Here is a 20,921-nt window from a genome sequence, read left to right as displayed (position 1 = left end):
CCACTAGCCAGGATGTGGTGTTTAAGATCAAAAGGAAATTCTTCTGACCTTTTCGTCAATGGGAATCCCGAAACTCGGAGGGTTTTGGCTCTTTTGTGCAAATCGGTCTATGTCCACCGTCGGGTGTAACGTGGTTGGGCTGTGATGCAGCGGACCGGGGGGGTGATGCGCCCCTCGACTTGAGCTGTGATGCGTTGTTCACGATAATGCCACTCCGACACTTGAGGCTACGCAGACTATTTCAGGCAAGGGCCTTCCCTGAATAAACCGAGGCTGAGTGTGGCGCGGCCACGTCCAGCGCAAGATCCGAGGAGGAAGGGTACCCGGGCTTGCGGGTGTATGAAGAAATGTAGTCGGCGACGTCAGAGCAGTCGCTGGAAGGCTCCACGAATCAAGACTGCACCAGTTAGTCTTTCCATTTTCTGATCTGAGTTTCCAGAACGAGAGTGATGCGTTGGCAAATGGGGGGTGTGGGATTGCAATCCAAGGCCATGGTAGACTTGCATACCCAGAAATGGATTAGGGCCCAAGGCAAAGGGCGAGTGGATGTATGCGTTGGCACGGGAATAATGGGGGCAATTGCTGCAGCTGGGGAAAGTTGACATACCTTGTCGATCGCGTGTTAGGTTTCTGCAGCAAAGGCGCAGATCGTAAGGCTAGGCAGGGAGCGAATGGAATCGCGTGCAAGTAAAGGAACTCCGATCAAACCGAGCCTAAATGCCATATGTTAGATGCGAGTTGCCACGAGCGATGATGTAAATCCCGACGCGATCGGGAGAATGGTGACACATCCAATATCAAAACAAGTAAAGAACCAACAAGAATACATGAATGGTGAGCGCGGACAATTCAACAGGGGGAAACAACCAATGGTAATAGAAAGCGAGCTGAAACACGGCGTAGCCGCTTTGCAGGCGATGGAGCGCGTTGTTTTGGCACGGGCCGAGGACTTAAAAAAAAAACGCGCACGCAACGTGGGATTGGAGAAGGGGAATTACCGTAATAGGCGGGGTGGGAACCAACAAGCACAAAGCTCCTTGGAAACGGGCTCAGATAATTCAAGGGATGCAATGATTGGGGGGAAAAGATCAAGAGGGGACTCGGGGGGAATCCAAAAAGAGGGGAAGAGAACCAACGAGACCAACGAGAGGGAAAGGCGGTGGTGGTTTTGGGGGGCGGGTTCAGTTCTTGTGTGGGCACTAAAACTAAACCCATCAAGCCTTCAAAAAGCCCGAATGGATCCCCAATCTCTCCACAAATGTTTTGATCTCAGGATAGAGTGAGAGAGCCACAAGTCCATAAACGGGTAGGGGTTAAAGGTGATGATGATTCATGGAGGGAGAGGCCAAAAGGCATAAAAAAAGCCCCCAAAAAGTGAGCCAAATCCCAAATCAAATAGAAATGTAAGAAAAGTAAGAAATGTTAAAAAAGCAAGACAAATCCGAGAAAGGAAGGGGATATACAAGGCAATCAAAACGATTCAATCATTGAAAAGAAAACTAAAAGATCATAGCGCACGAGCACCATCGAGTCCATGCATCAACTTACTTCGAAGATCGGTGATAAACCCAGATAACAAGAGGATTCGACACCTGAGGGGAAATCCAAGTGGGAAAGCAAGATGATTGGGCTCACCAACTGGACCAAGGTGGACGAATGATATGGGAAAACACGAAGTAAGGGTGGCCGACTCTGTGCGATGGTTGGCAGGAGGAAGCTTGGGAAAGGGGACGGGCAACCAACGAGAAGAGGCAGAAAGAGGAGAGAAAGGGCGAAAAGGGGCGAGATGGGGCATTTTAGTATTTTAGTACTGACTTTTCTTTTAACTGACTGGCCGACGATGACTTCCTCTTCACCCGTTGACGTATCAGAGTACGTGTTTCAGTGGGTCCATTTACCAGCGGGTCTAGTATGGGTCTGGTAATGCGGCCCAATACTACTTCATTACAGGACTTGAGTGGTATTATTGGCTAAACTTAGGGTAAGGTCTAATACTGTCATGTATCGTTGTTGATCTCTTGTAACTTTGGTACTGTCTTAGTAACATGGAATCCGGCCATCCCGGAAGTCACGAGAGAGTCATGTGCAACTCATAAAGCGGTGAAAGTAATGTTGTGTTCAGCCATGGTAATTACTGATTCTGACCTAATCCCGGGGCCGAAATGAAGTGGTGTCCATCATAATTACTGTGATTGTGCTGACCTCCCTCGGCCCTCGCTCCTGTTTGGGCAATCATGCTCTCTATCCCGTCACTGTGATACAGCTTGCTCCGTGATGAGATCCTAGCAAAGATGGTGATCGGCGACAATTCCAATCTCAACCACCTGCACTCTCGAGCTTGCACTCATTCCCTGTCGTCCGGCGATCGTGCCTCCCTTCAATCTAACGCTTGGAAATAACGGTATGACGCAAGATACGTCATGTCCAACGGTGGCAATTTCAATCAAGTAAGATCCATGAAACAAATGACCTAACATGCCATCGTCCTGGGTCTCGCTCGTCACAATGGAGTCGGGCGATACGCCCACGGAAGTCGCCGGCGCGTACATTAGTATCCATGAACCTTTATTCTAGGCGTCTTACATAGTGAGACTTACATCCCCCACCCAAGTAAATACAAATCTGTAGGAATACTCTATAGATACCATGCATGGATCATTTGATGATGGCCCACGTGTTAACCGTCAACTTTATACGTGGGTGACCATTCATTGCTTTTTAATTTTACGGGTCCGATCCCCTGCGGACCCCACGTGTGTTCGGACTGGACCACAGAAGATCGAGTCCCTATAAAATGAATCGAGCAAATTGATATCTTCAAGCTCTGGATTTGATTTGACTTGATTCACTTTGATATGTCTTATTGCAGTAGTTTGAATATTCTATCACAGCTCGGATTCTGTTCATCTAGACGTGTCGGTTTGAATACCGTGCGATCGGCACCTTCAGGTTCGCAACCTTCAAGTTGGAATATATATTTGGAGCGATTATACTGTACAACACTGATCCAGTACCATATCCATTTCCAACAAATATTTCTGCTGTATACCCGAAAATCAGAGGTACATACTAGTACATATACATCATGTAATTCAAACTCTTTGTTTTTGGAACATTCATGTGTTCAAATGTTGCAGATGTCGTACATGGGCACCTAGACTCTAGCCCCTCGTTTCTTGCTCTACCACGCAACAGGCAGGGCTCAATGAAACCTTGAACCAAGATCTGAACCGAGTATCAAGCAAACCCACCACAGCTTACATGAACGACAACAAATTTCCCCAATGTTGCGATACACATGGAGCATACGCAGCAAGTCATGATCTAATCTAATAGCCCGCACGCATTACCATCAGCTTTTGTTTTCGCCGGTGTCGGTCCAAAAGGTACCAACGACAGCGTGGGCAAGCGAGACAACTTTGGAATGATCTGCTGGATTTGCTCCGCGTGACGCGCGAAGTTGGCGTTCAAATTCAAGACTACCTACAACGTTCAGTCGATTCTTGTCGGTGGTTCCTGTCAGCGCGCTATGTCGAACCAGATGCTGATGTCCATGCAATTTTTACGGACCATTCACCTCGTTATCCGGAATTCGTGCAGGAAAAATGCTCTGACTACATGCCTCGATGCATAGACCGAACATTGAAACTTGATTATCATTACTGCAATATTGACTTGGCGTTTTGTTCCAGGCTAGTGACCGCTTACCTCAGCAAGGGGTCCCGCTCCGGAGCAGGTGGCTTTTCTACATGGACAAGTCGAGTTAAACAATAATCGTCAATACCGTTCACTGTCTCGAGTCTGCGCCATTGAAGTCGCGGCTCTTGAGTCGATCGACCCAGCTCTTTCTAACTACCCATTTGTAGCACCCCGGTGACCCACCCCACACTCAACAGCACACGCTCAATATTCGGTACATGACGTCTTTGTTGACATCGACTATTCCCGACCTCCCTGCAACTCTGACCCAGACGCAAGAACCGAGACGACCATCAAAACAATTTCAAGGAGGAAACCTTGTGAAATCTCCCTAACCCGCGCTCCTCGGGGAGTTGGCGCATTGCTGCATCTCCCGTCACCGCTTGTGTCACCCTTCCAAAAACACAAACCTCCCCCGAGCAGTCGATCCCTGACGCATCCCCAGTTTATGGGGTAGAGTGACCGAGATGGGTCCAGGCGGTGGAGGCAACATTAAGGTGGTGGTTCGGGTGCGACCTTTTAACAGCCGAGGTGAGTGAGGGATCTAGAAAAAGTCACCGAGACCCAATGAGGCTGACGAGCATACCCAATCTGCAGAAATCGAGCGTGGTGCAAAATGTATTGTGTCAATGAAAGGCGCCCAGACGGTGATCAGCCAGCCGCCGGGCATGGAGGATAAATCGCGAAAAGGTGGCAAGGGTGGTGGTGAAGGACCCAAGACCTTCGCGTTTGATCGATCGTACTGGTCTTTCGACAAAAACTCCCCTAACTACGCTGGACAGGATAATCTCTTCGATGACCTGGGTACACCGCTGCTGGATAATGCCTTCGGCGGATATAACAATTGTATCTTTGCCTATGGTCAGACCGGTTCTGGAAAGTCATACTCGATGATGGGATATGGAAAGGAATATGGTGTCATCCCTCGCATTTGCCAGGACATGTTTGAGCGGATTGCCCAGATTCAACAGGACAAACTTCTCAACTGTACCGTGGAGGTCTCATACCTAGAAATTTACAACGAACGAGTGCGCGATTTGCTCAACCCGTCCAACAAGGGTAACCTGAAGGTCCGCGAGCATCCATCAACGGGTCCATATGTGGAGGATCTGGCCAAGTTAGTGGTGCGCTCCTTCGATGAGATTGAAAATTTGATGGATGAGGGAAACAAAGCACGAACGGTGGCTGCGACAAACATGAACGAAACATCCAGTCGATCCCACGCCGTCTTCACTTTAACACTCACGCAGAAACGTCATGACTCCGAGACCTCGATGGATACGGAGAAGGTGTCAAAGATCAGTTTGGTTGATTTGGCAGGTTCGGAGAGAGCAAATTCCACCGGAGCGACTGGTGCTCGATTGAAGGAAGGTGCAGAGATCAACCGTTCTCTATCCACTCTGGGTCGTGTCATTGCAGCCCTGGCCGATGTGTCTGCTGGGAAAAAAAAGAACGCCTCGATGGTTCCATACCGTGACTCTATTCTCACTTGGCTTCTGAAAGATTCACTGGGTGGTAATTCAATGACTTCTATGATCGCAGCTATCTCACCTGCAGATATTAACTTTGAAGAAACACTCGGTACTCTACGATATGCTGATTCGGCGAAGAGAATCAAGAATCACGCAGTAGTGAACGAAGATCCGAACGCTCGTATGATCCGCGAACTCAAAGAGGAACTAGCACAGCTGCGTTCGAAGCTCGGAGGTGGTGCGGGTGCTGGACCCGCCGGTGGATTGCCAGCTGAAGAATCATATCCTCCTGACACACCGCTGGAGAAACAAATGGTCTCCATTCACCAAAGCGACGGGTCCGTGAAGAAAGTCAGCAAGGCCGAGATTGTGGAGCAGCTCAATCAAAGTGAGAAGTTATACAAGGACCTCAACCAGACGTGGGAGGAGAAATTGCAGAAAACAGAAGAAATTCACAAGGAGCGCGAGGCTGCCTTGGAAGAACTTGGTATCAACATTGAAAAAGGTTTCATTGGACTTAGTACACCCAAGAAGATGCCTCATTTGGTCAACCTAAGTGACGATCCCCTGCTGGCAGAATGTTTGGTCTACAACATCAAACCAGGGACAACGACCGTGGGGCATATGGACCAAGGGAACAATGTCGAAATTCGATTGAACGGGTCCAAAATCCTTTCCAAACACTGTACTTTTGAAAACGTGGACAATGTTGTCACCATCGTCCCCACCGAAGGTGCCGCAGTGATGGTCAATGGTATGCGGGTCGACAAGCCCAAACGCCTCAAGAGTGGATTCCGCATCATTCTCGGTGATTTCCACATCTTCCGTTTCAATCACCCACAAGAGGCTCGTGCTGAACGAGTGGAACAGAGTTTACTACGGCATTCTGTGACAACCAGCCAACTTGGGTCGCCCGCGCCCAACAAAACACACGATCGCAATATGAGCAAGACTGGGTCCGAAGTCGATGGAGACTCGAGTAGGGCAGATTCTCCGATGCCGTCTCAGCGCGGACGAGAATCAGATTGGTTCCTTGCTCGAAGAGAGGCGGTCGGTGCCATGCTTGGACCAGATCATATCTCACATCTGCCAGACGACGAACTAGATGCATTACTTGAAGGTGTGCAGAAGGCCCGCGCAGAGCGTCGTGGCTTACCTGAGAACGAGGAAGACTCTGACTCTCTCAGCTCCTTTCCTGTACGTGACAAGTACATGTCTAATGGCACTATCGACAACTTCTCTCTCGACACTGCTATCACGATGCCTGGAACTCCCCGTCAGAATGGCGATGACGACGGACCAAACAGTGGGGTATCTCTCAACTCAGTCCGTCAAGATATGCAGCGCCAATTAGATCGACAAAAGGATGAGTTCCAGGACAAGCTAAAGACCGCCGAAGCTTCTTCCAATCAGGATCCCACCGAAACTCGCACCGAGAAGCAGCGTATGGAGGACGCCCTCAAATTCGCCAAAGAAGACTATGAGGAGCAGCTGAGAGTGCAAAAGGAGGAATTTGAGTCCCAGATGCGAGACATGGGTAAGCCTATTCCTCAAATTTACGAGAACGGTTTCGCCAAACTTGATGAACGGGAAATCGCAATCGCCCAATCCGTTTTCCGCCACTGGTCTCAGCGCAATTATGTCCGCATGGCCGAGAAAATCCTCCAGCATGCATCTCTTATCAAGGAAGCTCAGATCATGAGCCAGATCATGGACAAGAATGTGGTCTTTCAATTTGCCATTGTGGATCATGGCCATAACATGGTTTCATCCTACGACCTTGTATTGAATGGAATCTCTGGCGACGACGATATCGCGCTAGAAGAGGCCAAGAAACCATGTGTTGGCATCCGGGTGATTGATTACAAGCAGTGCGTCATTCACTTGTGGTCGATCGAGAAACTTCAACGCCGCGTGCAATCCATGCGCCAATTACACCAGTACATTGATCGACCCGATTATATCCAGCACTTCAAACTCGAGAACCCGTTCTCAGACCCGTGTTCCCCACAGTTCTCCCTCATCGGCGACACAGATATTCCCCTGACAGCCGTCTTCGAGACCCGCGTGCAAGATTTCTCCATTGAGATCACGTCACCTTATACCCAAAGCGTTGTTGGGATCATCCGACTGTCTTTGGAACCATCCTCCGCAGAGGCCCCATCGTCCACATTGAAATTTAATGTGGTTATGCGGGACATGGTTGGGTTCGCTGAGTGGGAGGGGACAGATGTTCATGCACAGCTCTTCGTTCCTGGAATCTCCGAGGAAGGAGGTGCTACAACGACACAGATGATTAGTGGCTTTGAAGAGAGTCCAGTGCGGTTTGAAAGTGTGCATAGCATGAGTCTGCCGCTTTCAAGCCCGCGAACGGCGACCCTGAAGGTCTGTGTTTACGCTCGTGTGACTTCAATGCATCTGGACAAGCTCTTGAGCTGGGACGATATGCGTGATTCCGCGGACGTTGTACCCCAAAAGCGAACCGCCCCTCGAATTGCAGAGTCGGAATTCTACTCGGAAGAAAGGCACGACGTGTTTGCTAGAGTCCAGATCCTCGAGCTTGCGGAGACTGGTGAATACTTGCCGGTGGAGGTTGTTCAGAGCAACAATCTTGATGCAGGCACCTACCAGCTTCACCAGGGTCTGCAGCGTCGTGTCTCCATCAATCTCACTTACAGTTCCACGGAGAGTCTCCCATGGGATGACATCAGCAATGCTCGTGTGGGTTCTGTGCGTCTTCTGGACCCATGGGGTAAGATCCCTGACCAGGATCTCCAGACCCCGGACGTTCCTCTCAAGTTCCTTCAAGAACCCATGGTGAAGGACAACGCCGATGGAACCTCCAATGTGACGATCGTGGGACAGTGGGACTCGAGTCTGCACGGCTCCCTACTGCTCGACCGAGTCACCGCAGACAAATATCGAGTCCAGGTCACGGTGCGCTGGGATCTTATATCGTCCCGTCTCCAGGACCCCGTGGTGTTCGAGGTCGATCAGACGGTTCAAATCCTCGGACGGACCTATGTCCGCCAACAGTCTATGTTTAAACAGCTGTGGAGTACTACTCGCGTTGTGCACTCGACTACTCGCATGTATTCGTTGGTTATTCGACCAATCTCCGCTAAACGAGCCGCCGACCTGTGGCGAATGAACACTCAAAACGACTACGTCAAGGGTGAAGAGCTGTTGACAACGTGGGCTGCCCGAAAAGTGTCGCTGGTTCGAGATTATATCGCGGCTCGCAAACATCGATACCGTGTAGCCGAATTACAGGCTGCCCGGGGAGCCCTCAGTGCGGGTAGCCTAATGCCTTCATCCGCTCGTGGCAGTGGTAGATCCACGCCTATGAGGAATCAAGACCTCAACGAGCGCAAAACCAAACTTCTTCGGAAATACCTTGATCTCTGGCCGACCAAGAAAGATCCCACCGAGACTATCCTGGTTGGCAGCAATACCGAACCTCCCACTGATGGCGCACAGCATAGGTCGAATGCCATGTCAGACAAGATGTCATTGAAGCCTCGCTTCGTGGCTACTATCCAGGCCTTACCCAAGAACCCAGAGGTCTTGAAATCAGGACATGTCCTGACCCCCGACGACACAAACAGTGTTTGGGTTCGCCGATTCGTGGAGCTTCGCCGGCCGTATCTTCACATTTATTCGGTTCCCGGTGGAGATGAAATCAACGCCATCAACCTGCGTAATTCCCGCGTCGATCATGCACCGGATTTTGCCCGCCTTCTCGATGGATCTGGCGCCGGTAACGATCGCTCATTATCCGCCAAAGGACGCCCGAATATCTTTGCCGTGTACGGAACGCAGAACACATACCTCTTCGCGACCCGCACCGAGGCCCAGAAAGTTGAATGGATTCTGAAGATCGACGAAAGCTACTTCAGCAGCAACGGTGGCAGTGCAGTTGCAAGTGGCGACGAGCGATGATTTTTTTGTTCTTTTGCCCTTTACCCTTTGCGTTTGGCGGCTTCGAGTTGTGCTTCATGTCTTTGGTGATCTTAGGCCTGGAGTCTACCATTCTAGTTCATTTTATATATGTTCCCCCCTGTTATGACTTGTTGTTGAGATACCCCCCTTGAATATATCAACTGGCCGTGGCGCGCTTCTCCCTTGTACATAGTGCGATATCGTTGGGGCCATGATAGATTTGATGGTGCTCATTGATTATTAGATTATTATCTCGGCTTTTTACCTAGGTATAATCTCATGCATTCCCAGATTAACCTGTAAAATGTTTACCACTAGTATTTTCTGGTAACAAAAGTTCCTTTTGATTTCATTAGTCGAAGGTTTTGTATTAACTGGTTCTTGAAGTGAAACATTGGGACAATTGGTTGTCACGGCAACTATCGTCGTTGACATCTCGTCATCTCTTACGGTCCAGTTGATTGAATCACTCGCGACTGAAGTTCAAGTGCAAGTGATTTAAACTGATTTAAACTGGTACAATCATTGCTTATGGGGTTGGTGTAGCCTTGTGGATATCTTCATTCCCGAATAACCAACATCCATCTGGGCAGGATGCTCGCGCAAAGGCCTTCTTTCCGCTTCTTAGCCACCGGTGCTACGGTATCCCTTGTCATCCTCACATTCCTTATTTTTCAGTTGCGTCCATCTGGAGACTCCAGTCGATATTTTCTGAAGACTTCTGGGCCGATTCAACGCTGCCATCCAATTGAATCATCAGCTCTTGGCAATGGTTCCTGGGAGTTTGTTGTCGGGCGTGACGGACAGAACCATGGTCTTTCAGACGAGCAGTGTCGTATTGCATTCCCGAAGCTTTTCGTCGAGATCGACAAGTCTGCTTCATTGAAGCAGGAGAACCATATTTCCTACAAGGAGCTTGATTCCCGGAATGTGGAGGACGGCATGGTGCGGGGGATCATTGACCAGGGAGAGGTGAGTTAAAGCCGCGTTCGTTTTCCAAGTCTCTAAATTCACATAAGCCTGAATTACAGCTATACATTGTCGATTATGCTGCCATGCCTGTTACAGGCACTCGGGCTCGCTCCACATTGAACTCACTGCATCGTGCGCTAAAGGCATACCCGGACCGTCGTCTCCTCCCTAGCATCGAATTCATCTTCACAACAGAAGATTTCGCCGAAGACTCATCCGGCCCCGGTCCAATTTGGGCATACTCCAAGCGCGATGGCGAGGACTCAGTGTGGCTCATGCCCGACTTCGGATACTGGGCCTGGCCCGAAGTACAAATTGGACCGTATCACGAAGTCCGACGGCGCATTGCCGCAATTGACGATGGTGAAACATTCCCAGATGGTACTGTTGTCCCAGGACTAGCCTTTCAAGACAAGAAAAAGCAACTCGTTTGGCGCGGCAGCCTTGCCACAAACCCGGTCATCCGCAGCAAGCTACTCAAAACCGCTCTGAGCCGGAGCTGGGCCAGTGTCCGTGTAATCGATTGGGACGACGAGAATGACATCCGATACAACCTCCTACCGATAGAGGACCACTGCCGCTATATGTTTGTCGCGCATACCGAGGGCAGGAGCTTCTCTGGCCGAGGCAAGTACCTCCTCAACTGTCGCTCGGTGATGATCTCGCATCCTCTTGTCTGGCGCGAAGCGCACCACGGCGCACTTGTTTCATCGGGTCCAGACGCAAATTATATAGAGGTTGACCAGCACTTTGAAGATTTATCCACCAAGATTGATTACCTCATTGATAATCCACAGGTGGCGGAGCGGATCGCTGATAATGCAGTGAGGACATTCCGGGATCGCTATTTGACTCCCGCTGCGGAGTCGTGTTACTGGCGGCATTTAGTCCGCCAGTATGCTTCGGTTTCAGACTTTGAGCCTGTCTTGTTCTCTACAGATCGTGATGGGAAGAAATCACCTCGTGGCGTTCCTTTTGAGACCTGGTTGCTCATGCATTGATGCTCGTGATTTATTTTAGCGTTTGCGTTGGATGGCTGGAAATGGCGTTTATGATACCTTGAACGAGATTATTTTTTGTACATCTTTCAGTTTATGTTGACGCTTTGTTTATGAAGTGACTGAATTGCAAATATATACAGATTGGCTCTCACCCCACTCAGATGTTTATTCCACTGATGCACTCTATTGAACAAATGCTGGAGGACATTATCAAAACCTTTCCATGAGTTTGACATGCTTCGGAATTTTGCAGTCCCAGGCTTCCAGCTACCTTATCCCGACATTTGAATCATATGACTCTCTCATCCAAATGTCGCCGTCATAGTTACGATTCGGGGTGGACTGCAAGTGCATGATCTTGGAGATGGATCAGGGAAGAACGTTTCTGAACAGATCCCTAAAGCTGAAACCCTACCGATAAGGCGAGAGATATCCTCTGGTAATTTAGGTATATCTATTTACGAGTATTAAAGAATCAGAAATCCCTAAGAAATCTCATCGAGACAGACTCAATGATCTTCGAGGAATTAACGTTTGATATGTGAATATCCCACTTTGATAGTCTTACACTAAACCTCCATAGTTATTCGAAGAAGATGCGATCGCAAGTCAAGAAAATATGATTATTACTCAAGAATAAAACATCACCGAAAGGAACATTAGAAAGACATAAGAGAAGTAGAAGAAGACAGGAATGAACAAAAGAAACAACACCAAGGCTCAACTTGGCGAAAAGAATGTCCAGATCCCTTAACTCAGTTCTCAGTATCTACTTACGGCTGGGGAATTTGAAGTATCCCTCGGAATTGTCGAACACGCGGACCGGCTTATCACCCTTATTGAAACGACAGATGACCTGGACCGGCTTCTTCTTGTGTGTGTCCGGGAAGAACTCATCCAACTGGAATTTTTTCTCGGTGCCCCAGAGCGCTGCAATGCCATCGTAGATCTTCTTCCGGATTGAATCATCTAGGTCTTCGTGGTCCTCAAGTCGCTTGTTATCATAGAAGATATCATGGATGCAGAGGTGTTCGTATTCACGAGACAGGATGGCTTCCTCTGCCCTCCTAAGTTTGGCCTCGAGCGCCGCCTTTTCAGCCGCCATTTTCTCGGCTTCTTGCTTGACGGCCAGCTCATGGGCGGCGTGAGCAGCCTCGCTCTCCTTGATGCGGAGCTCGAGTTTCTCCATCTCTTTCCTCAGGATAGTCTCTTCAGTCTCATGCTGGGTCTTAAGCTCAACATTCTTAGCCTCGGCCATGCTGAGAGACTTGGTAAGCTCAGATCTCTCCTTGTCCCATTTGAACGCGTCAATCTGGGCGTTGGCAAGTTCGTCAATCTTGCGATTGAGCTCAGACTGCATCTTCTCCTTCGTTTCCTTGAGCTCATTGTCTTTGAATTCACATTCCTTCTCGAGTTTCTGCGCACATTCACTCTCCATGCGCAGCTTGGTCTCCAGCTCAAGGATAATCTTATGGTCATAACCCTTGTGGCCCTCGAGGTGGAATTTCTCTTTCTCACACTCGAGCTTTTCGCGAAGAGCACAGATCTTCTCCTCTTTCATGACCTTCCACTCTCTCAGAAGCTGGTGATTGATGAGGTTGAGCGACTGTCCCCACTCAAGGCTCTCCTGAACGAAGTGGCAAGCGTTGAAAGCTCTCTCGCGAGCATGGTTTCTTTCGAGCTTGATGTCCTCGATCTCAGACTCCTTGAACTCAAGAGCAGATTTTGCATCCTCCCACAAAATGTGGAGATTGGCATACTGGCGCTTGCTCTCCATTTCATTTCGAATAGCTGTATCACGCGCACTTTCGGCCTTGCTGCGGTCTTCAATTGCCCTATCACACCTGGTCTCAAGAGTGGCATTGATACCGTTCAGGATATCCTTATCCTCTTCAGCCCTGATCAGCTCAGAGTTCAGAATTTTCACTTGTCCCTGCAGGTCGCCGTTCATCGAAGTCAGTTCGACAATTCCATCCTCAGCCTCATGAAGCAGCGTAGTCTGAACCAAAAGCTTGCGTTCGAGGTCAGACTTTTCCATGGAAATCTCCGTATACTTCTTTTCGAGGTCGATGTTGAGCTTCTCCAGCCTTGTTTTCTCCACCTCCAGCTCATTAGCCCGCTCCCGGGCGCTCTCAGCTTCTGCACAAGCAATCCGTTCAGCCTCTCGGGCCCTTCGGCAAGCCTCAATAGCATCAGCACGCTGGGCAGTAAGCTTGACAGCCCACTCCTTGAGCTTCTTGATTTCAATACGGAAAGTCTCAATCTGCTTATCACGGATAAGCAAGACTTTCTCCGCAACCTCAGCCCGGGCTTCTTTCGCATCACGCTCCTGGGCCAACTCGACCATTCTGAAGCGGGCCTGGCCTAGCTGACAATTGGCAATCTCCAACTGTTTCTCGATCTCTGTGCGGCGCCTCTCAGCGGCCTTGAACTTGGCAATGGCGACAGCCTTGGCATGCTCTGATTTATCCAGATGATCGATAACCTCGGTCAGGGACTCGAGCAGGTGATCACTTTCGGCGTGGGCAATGTGAAGATGAGTAGCGATACTCTCACGAGCCTTGATGACCTGACCCCAGTGGGCGGCGTGGTTGTGCTTGACGTCGATGTGTGTCATCTGGCGGAAGAAATCCTTATCGCGGATCATAGTGGTATCGATATCCTCAATGGTCGTAAGCTCTCGCTGATGGACCTCATGCTGGTTGATGAAGTTGTCCAGGTTGAATCTCTCGGCCAGAGCAGCGATGGTATCGGGTTCGACGAGTTTGGGTGGAGGGATTCGAGTCACCGTGGGCTTTTTTGGCCAGGGCACAAAAGTAGTCTTCATGATGCCATTTCCATTGGTACCGTTGGTACCATTGGTGTCATTGGTTTCATTAGAGCCCTTTTCCGTCAAGGTAAGCTGAGCAGGAGCCTCAACAGCGACAACCATTTTGGCGGTATTTGATGAAGTGAACCGAAGAGCAGTTGAAAGTTAAGATATTTTTGTTAGAAAGTGAAAAACGATAAAGGCAAAAGACAGTCGTATGTGTACAAGATGATCGGATTGAAGTCGAAGGCTTGGAATCTGGTATTCGAGGGGAATCAGCCATCCTTATAAATTTTTCGAGTCTGTCCTTCATCGCTTGCAATGCCTTCATGCCTCATACACATCCGGCTATGGCTATACTGGAGTCATGATCACAGCTAGTCCATAAGAACGGCGAGGCCGAAGAAAAGTCGATTGCTGACGGGCAGCTCGATCCGACATGATAGAATCCAATCATCACGTTGTGACTAGCATAATCAGCTGAAGAGGTTGCCAAGTGGCTGAATCTATGTCTCCGTACGGCAAGGCCGCGTAGTGGAGTCGAGGTCAGTGTACCTGGCAGCTCGCCCCGAATATCTTGTCCCGTCAAATGCAAGTGTTCCCAGTAGCGCCCAGAGCGGGCACCAATGAGAGTACAGAACGACAGTCTACCATAGCTCGGCTGGATTGACAGAGAAAACATGAATTCTGCAGAGATGGCTGACGATAACTCTAAGCCCCTCATTATGTTTCGCCCGTTCGCTCCGTTCGGCTTTGGTGGGGATGGGCTTGGCTGACAGCCACTTGCGCTCGCTTCAATTTGCCCCATGTTGTGAATAAGAAAAGTCTACCAAGAATAAATGTTCAAGGTGGTAAAAGCTCGAGGAATCGAAAAATAATTTTGAAACTCGATGGCTTGCGAGACAAATCGACTACATGATCCCTTCTCTATTTGGATTCTACTCAGTATCCTGGAGCCAATCGAGTCTTGAAATGTTATCCAATAATTGATTGTTTCAAACGCTTTAAAATGTAATATAGGCTTTCGGAGAGCAGAGATTGTGCATAATAAGGAAGCTTCATTTGCTTAAGCATCAAATTAATCAACGAATGGCAATTTGCCCATCCCACATAGAATATCATAATTAATATACCTCTGTTACCCCCTATCACTTGCAGAACAAGTGAGATTAGACGGTCCAGCCACCAATGGAGCCTAGAACTTGCCATTGGGATCGGTCGCCAGCTCGGGATCCGAGAAGTTGCTAACATTTCATCAGCAAATGGAACATGTACTGAGGTCATTCAGAACTTACCGCTGACTTGTGCGATTCCAAATTCCACTCAAATCTCCAATAGGTAAGCAAAAGGGGAAACCAACAGAGTCGAGCAGCTGGGCTGCCAGCAAGTAGAATCCTAGCATAGTAGCCACGAATAGAGCGGCACCAGCACCCTAAACGGTGTTAGAAAACATTGACCAGCGACAGAAATAGTTCAAACATACCACAGTCAACCTGTTGCCGACCACCTCATCCTTGAGACCCAATTTCCAGTACGCACCCGCCAAGAGAGAGAACACGAAGATCAGGGATGTAAAAATCAGAACAAACACAATGTTGGTACGAGTGGCGCAGACAGCGTAGATAAGCATCAGCAGTGCCATGAATACAAAGAAAAATGCTATTCAATTAGGTTAGTCTTCTGATTGAACCCGCAGCCCTAATCGAAACATACCGAATGTGTCCACGAAGCCTGGGCCATGAAGACCTGCCAATGTATTGGTTCCATCTGGAGAATAGGGGGCTTATATAAAGTTAGTACCCACAAGGTCATCTCTGAGATTGCATGATACGTACCTGCAGAGTTGAATGCTGGAGTCATAGTAGCACCAAAAGCCAAGCAGAAGCCACCTAAGAAAAGTCAATTCTGTTGTATTCCGATTCTCCGATAGCGACTCACCCAAATGCCCAAACACGACCGACGAGAAAGTGTTTCCAAGGATAAATTCAAGGATGCTGGAAAGGACCAGTAAGAGTCCACCCAGTAAGATCAAGACTCCACTATAACATGTCAGTCGAAGAGCAGTCTAGAGCCAGGGTAGTTCTTACGTGAAAGCAGCACCACCTCCACCTGCACCTCTCCACCCCATCAAGCAACATGCCATTGGTGTCGCTGTGAGTACAAAAGCTCCGATACCTCTGGAGTCATAGTTAGCAAGGGGTCATCAGGAGTTGGGATTCATATCATACAATGGTGTGGGATTTCCCAAATTCTTGGCCAGCTTTGGCTGGCGATGCATCATAGGACTCAAGTAGAGCCTTTCAAACTGTTCAGCAGACAGAGTGATCGAGGTAGGGACCTGCGTCAAGGCAGGCATCCCCCCTTCACTATGAGGAACCTTGGAGGTTCCACGCATAATTTCGTCACCCATTTTGACTTCTATTCTAGGTTGTGGGTAAAAGATATCCTGAAATGGTGGACCTTTGCCGAACAGAGATCTGGAGGATAGCAAAGGGTATTTAAGTCGGACCAGCAGACAGCTCTAAACTGCCAATTACCGATTTTGAGTCCCGCTTGATAGCTATAGCATACCTGGAGAGCTTCCCCAGGTTTCGAGTCTCCGCATCCGATCGGAAGTGGAATTGTGGCTGGAGCAAAAAGGTTAAAGTGGCACCGGAAGAAGATATCGGGAAACGTTTCCATGGTTTTCGACGATCCCCGCACTCTGGGCAAGAAACAAAGTTTGGGTACTACGCTGGAGATGAATTGTTGATACTGAGTCGCCACCATCTATCCAAGGATTCCCGAAAGCTTAAAGATGCCGATAAATATGCCGAACAAGCGGAACCCGAATTGAACGTCAGTCGGATCCTCTGATCGTCTGATCCTGCCAATGATTGTCAATTATTGAGAGTATGTGGCTCTTAAAGTTGGTGACAGAATCAAGAGCGGAATTGATTTCGGATGTGCATACGCCAGGTTATCTCTCTGCTCACCCATCCATGAACTGAAGAATTGCACTCCATCGTTGTTTGTGTGTGTGTTTTGTGTTACTATTGTCAGGACCGTAGTCCTAGCCCGTGTGTCCACCATTCGTTTCAATTTCTTTTAACCTTAATCTCGCATTATGCATTGATTGGCCAGCCCAGGGGGTTGATACACTACTGAATGTGACGACAAAAAGCGGAACTGGTTTCCGCGACCAAAGATTCACTCCACAGGGGCGTGATATCAGGGTGATTTAGGGACTTCCTTGATCCAGACCCAGACCCAGAGAAGTAGGCACCGAAAACTGGTTTGGCATGAAGGAGAAGGAGAAGAAGAAGAAGAAGAAGAAGAAGAAGAAGAAGAAGAAGAAGAAGAGGAAGAAGAGGAAGAGCATGACTAAATGAAATTATAGCATAGGTAAATCGGAGAAAAAGTATAGAAGCCAGATTTATCCAATCAGAGGCATATTTTCAGAGGGTCACAAATGAGGAACCTGCACCTCCGCATTCTCATCACACACCTCGACCAACTTAGCCCGGGTGCCAGGTTCCTAGAACGAGATAAGTACAGTATAACAAAACAGAAAAAAGAACTCACAGTAGCAGCATGACCGGCATCTGGAGTTCAAGACAGACGAGAGCCTGGCAAACCTTTGTGCAACTCCCAAGCTGTATTCGGCCAGCAAATAATGCCATAGCGACCTTGGATGATAGTCACTGGAGCAAAATTGTCAGCCAAATTCCATTGCATTAGGATACAACCACTGCTAACTACTAGTACGCTTAATCTTCGCCAAAGTCTCGCCCTTAAAAAATCTGCTTAGCCAAGAAGCGGATGTTCAAAACATAACGCGCCTCGAGTCTGGCATGCGACAAAACCCAGCCCTCATCTTCAAGGTTAGTAAAAGCATCCAGGCCGGACCTTTAAGTACCAATAACAAGATCCCAGCGATTTCACTAACTTGCTGTATCAACCCCAGTAGCACAATCCTCCGAGACAAGCAACCGATAATACCCTTCATTCGGCCTCGACCGGTCTTCTCGGGAAGACAGTTGACAAAGATCTCATACGCCTCGGGAAATATTCTGCGCAGCACCAAAAGTGTCTCGAGAGAACCGAAGCTCACACTTTCTGGCGGGTCAGTGATCCCACCATATGGGGGTAAGCTTGTGCATAGAGTGGTACCAGGGTTGATCCCCACGACCCGCCGAAAACAAGGTGCCATTTCGATATTAAGAGGTGTTTGCCCAGAACTTGGATATTGGGGACTAGGCTCTGGCTGGTGTTCTCATTGAACACGGCGATGGGGGTAAATTTGCTTGCCCCGCGCTGATCGAAGATATGACACGGTACGTAGCTGGGTTGAAAAATTTTGTGTTGGAATTTGAGGAACATCCGCCTAGCTCGCTGTCCAGGAAGAGGACTAGAGTTCAATGCTTTGGAGAAGTCGAGCTCAGTTGCGGCTTGGCTGGAATTAGGGAGCTTTCTTTCGGGACAAATTAAATGGTTTATCAACGTACCCTGATCAAGTGACGGGCATCGTAAGTCAACCTTGGCCTCACATTCTGATCTCCAGCCAAGGGTCAAATGAAGCTCAGTGGTTTCAAGTTTGGAACAAGTGGCAGACTTGACATCTATGATTGCGCAATTAGGAATGCTATTGGTCATGACTCAAGTTAGATGTACACTTTAGACTCCAATATCTCCGGACTCACAGCATTGAGCGGAGGAATTCACAACCTCACTCAGTTATGTCTCTAACCAAGTAACATTTATTGTTCAAAAATGCGAAAATGAGATAATTCAAATGTTTCATAGAGACTTACCAATTCTCCGATGTGTATCTTTTGGTAAATCCCGACTTTAGATTTACCATAATTGTGTTGACCTGAGGATTCCGTTGATAACAGAAGATAATAGAATCAGAATTGACACAAAGAGTACCACATTCCCAGTCTCAGTCATTGCGTGATGCATTCCTGACAAGCCAGGAGGGCGGTTAATTACCTTGGATGACGAATGTCCCCACTTAGGATGCTTTGATACAAAGTTTTTGTAGTAGCTTATTCTAACCCTGTGGTATTTCCTGGCATAATAACAGCGTTCTCATATGATGATCAGATTTGCATATATAACTAGCGAAATTTTGCCTCCTACTCGCCCATTAATATCAAATATTTTCTTCTATAAATCATCGAACATTGAAGAACTCTTCCCTAATCTCAATCATGTTCCGCAGGACTTCTGATTTCTTCAAACAATACAACCAAAGGCGCGGCTCGGTTGATTTGACCAAGTCTGTCCAGTCAGAGCCAAGTGACAATACAGGCGTCGATAACACACCCAAGGCTACTAGTTAGGTATCCCTGACTTTTTGCTTTCGAACATAGGTATTCTAACTTAAAGTAGTCAAAGATGCCCCTCAGAAACAACACAGCTGGAGCTTTTACTCCCTAGACGAAAACGAACCGGAGAAGCGACGCCTGAAGCGAGAGGAAAGGGAACGTGCGGATTGGGTTGCTACGAGACAATACTGCAGCGCTCAACGGCGTAGCAACGGTGTGGGAATTGGGTTCTAAGAAGAGTGCTTTGGAGGCTTGAGTATTTCTAAAGAGACTCGTTCTGATCTTCAATGGTTCAAAGTTATGTACTTTTACCTAATAGTGTATAATCATAAACATATTATTACTTCTCAGTTCTAATTACAAAATTCACTTTCTTCCCACGATGTATATCACCGATCGCTGGGGAACTGGGGGCTTGTAATTTCATGCCAGTGCAAACAGGGAGACATTAGTGATCATTTCAGTCACGATATTATATTCATAAAGGAGTGTTCATGCGGTTTGCAAATATTACCCGCACCGTGTTCAAAACATTACCCAATCAAATCAAATTGATCTGGGCGCATTAATCGCAGGATCCTCAAATCAATTCCTCAATTTCAGCGATCATCTCGGTAAGGCCATAAGGTATATGTCTAGATGAGGGTCTAGTAAAGCACCATCAAGCTCAGCATCGCAGCAACCGAAGCGACCCAGTGGGCGAGACCCATGGGAGCAGAGACAGCTGAGCCGCTGACAGCAGTTGTGGAGGCAGCGCTAGAGGCGGAGGCACTAGTTGTAGAAGAAGTGCTGGTAGTGCTGGTAGTGATGGTGCTCGAAGCAGTGGCGGATGAGGAGCTCGTGATCGCAGCGCTGGAAGAGACAACTGGAGTAGAGACAACTGGAGTAGAGACAACTGGGGTAGAGACCTTGGCCGGGCTGCTGGGGATAAGAGGGCTAGAGGTAGGGAGAGCAGGGACCGAAGACGCAGCCGTAGTGACAGGCGATACACCAACGGGGGTGCTGGAAGCCGGCGAAGAAGAAGCGACAACAGAGGATACCACGGAGGAGGAAGCAGCGGCGCACGAGTCGCCGGTCAGCTGGATGCTAACACACTGGGTCACATCGGTGCTGTTGGTGGTGTAGATGTTGCTACCGTTGTCCTCGCCAGTCTGGCAAGCGATGAAAGATGAGCTACCGTCAAAGCTCAGCAACCCAGAAGAGGCTAAGGTGAAGCCAGAGGTGCCGGTGGCGCCCTGGTCACATTGAAACTGAGTAGTCTCCGCTAATAGACGGTTAGTTTCTGTCGATCTGACAAGCATGGGCTGACTCACAAGTGATAACACATCCACGGCCCTCACTATCAGTAATGATAGAGTTCGAGATGCAGAACGTGGAAGGCGACAAGGTGGTGTCACCAAGGCGGACTTGACCGTCGGTCAGCTGGCCAAGAGTACCGGAGGCACTTCCAGAGGCAGTGAGCTCGAAACAGCAGGTATCACGGCGACCAACGAGGGCATTAGCGCCAGCCAGGAAAGCTGCGATGGCAATGGTGCTCTTCATAATGTAGGTTGAAAGGGTGGGCTATGAAAGAGCGCGAGACGAATGTAAACAGTGCTTCAAAACGAATGTCTAAGGTCAGACCGAAATCGCCAACCCCAGGGGTTTAAGTAATCGAGAAAAAGCAATGACCTACGAGAGACTTACGAATCATCCACGAGTAAATACAAAAACC

The 20,921-nt window shown here is 48.6% G+C and overlaps 7 protein-coding genes across 7 annotated transcripts; 5 read left to right on the top strand and 2 right to left on the bottom strand.

Moving 5' to 3' along the window:
• Nucleotides 1–4,166: 4,166 nt before the first annotated feature.
• Nucleotides 4,167–9,113, top strand: N7520_005453 (kinesin-3 motor protein uncA; the record flags this gene model as incomplete). Its single annotated transcript, XM_057139387.1, has 2 exons — nucleotides 4,167–4,230; nucleotides 4,297–9,113. 2 exons carry the CDS (start codon nucleotides 4,167–4,169, stop codon nucleotides 9,111–9,113), a joined length of 4,881 nt encoding a protein of 1,626 aa, XP_056997594.1.
• Nucleotides 9,114–9,707: 594 nt separating this feature from the next.
• N7520_005452 (uncharacterized protein) lies at nucleotides 9,708–11,086 on the top strand (the record flags this gene model as incomplete). Its single annotated transcript, XM_057139386.1, has 2 exons — nucleotides 9,708–10,085; nucleotides 10,145–11,086. 2 exons carry the CDS (start codon nucleotides 9,708–9,710, stop codon nucleotides 11,084–11,086), a joined length of 1,320 nt encoding a protein of 439 aa, XP_056997593.1.
• A 1,015-nt stretch (nucleotides 11,087–12,101) lies between these two features.
• Nucleotides 12,102–13,454, top strand: N7520_005451 (uncharacterized protein; the record flags this gene model as incomplete). The annotated part of the gene is made up of 1 exon (XM_057139385.1): nucleotides 12,102–13,454. The coding sequence occupies one exon, from the start codon at nucleotides 12,102–12,104 to the stop codon at nucleotides 13,452–13,454; it is 1,353 nt and encodes a 450-aa protein (XP_056997592.1).
• Nucleotides 13,455–13,559: 105 nt separating this feature from the next.
• N7520_005450 (uncharacterized protein) lies at nucleotides 13,560–14,033 on the top strand (the record flags this gene model as incomplete). The annotated part of the gene is made up of 1 exon (XM_057139384.1): nucleotides 13,560–14,033. One exon carries the CDS (start codon nucleotides 13,560–13,562, stop codon nucleotides 14,031–14,033), a length of 474 nt encoding a protein of 157 aa, XP_056997591.1.
• A 1,057-nt stretch (nucleotides 14,034–15,090) lies between these two features.
• N7520_005449 (uncharacterized protein) lies at nucleotides 15,091–16,305 on the bottom strand (the record flags this gene model as incomplete). Its single annotated transcript, XM_057139383.1, has 8 exons — nucleotides 15,091–15,139; nucleotides 15,191–15,327; nucleotides 15,379–15,554; nucleotides 15,609–15,677; nucleotides 15,731–15,784; nucleotides 15,834–15,934; nucleotides 15,983–16,072; nucleotides 16,124–16,305. 8 exons carry the CDS (start codon nucleotides 16,303–16,305, stop codon nucleotides 15,091–15,093), a joined length of 858 nt encoding a protein of 285 aa, XP_056997590.1.
• Nucleotides 16,306–19,090: 2,785 nt separating this feature from the next.
• N7520_005448 (uncharacterized protein) lies at nucleotides 19,091–19,441 on the top strand (the record flags this gene model as incomplete). The annotated part of the gene is made up of 2 exons (XM_057139382.1): nucleotides 19,091–19,217; nucleotides 19,272–19,441. 2 exons carry the CDS (start codon nucleotides 19,091–19,093, stop codon nucleotides 19,439–19,441), a joined length of 297 nt encoding a protein of 98 aa, XP_056997589.1.
• A 413-nt stretch (nucleotides 19,442–19,854) lies between these two features.
• Nucleotides 19,855–20,749, bottom strand: N7520_005447 (uncharacterized protein; the record flags this gene model as incomplete). The annotated part of the gene is made up of 2 exons (XM_057139381.1): nucleotides 19,855–20,471; nucleotides 20,521–20,749. The coding sequence occupies 2 exons, from the start codon at nucleotides 20,747–20,749 to the stop codon at nucleotides 19,855–19,857; spliced, it is 846 nt and encodes a 281-aa protein (XP_056997588.1).
• Between the last annotated feature and the right edge of the window lie 172 nt (nucleotides 20,750–20,921).

The sequence above is a fragment of the Penicillium odoratum genome (genome assembly GCF_028828045.1).
Source record: "Penicillium odoratum strain IBT 22623 chromosome Unknown utg000004l_segment0_segment0, whole genome shotgun sequence".
Taxonomy (NCBI): Eukaryota; Fungi; Ascomycota; class Eurotiomycetes; order Eurotiales; family Aspergillaceae; genus Penicillium; species Penicillium odoratum.
This window is presented reverse-complemented; position numbering and strand designations above follow the sequence as displayed.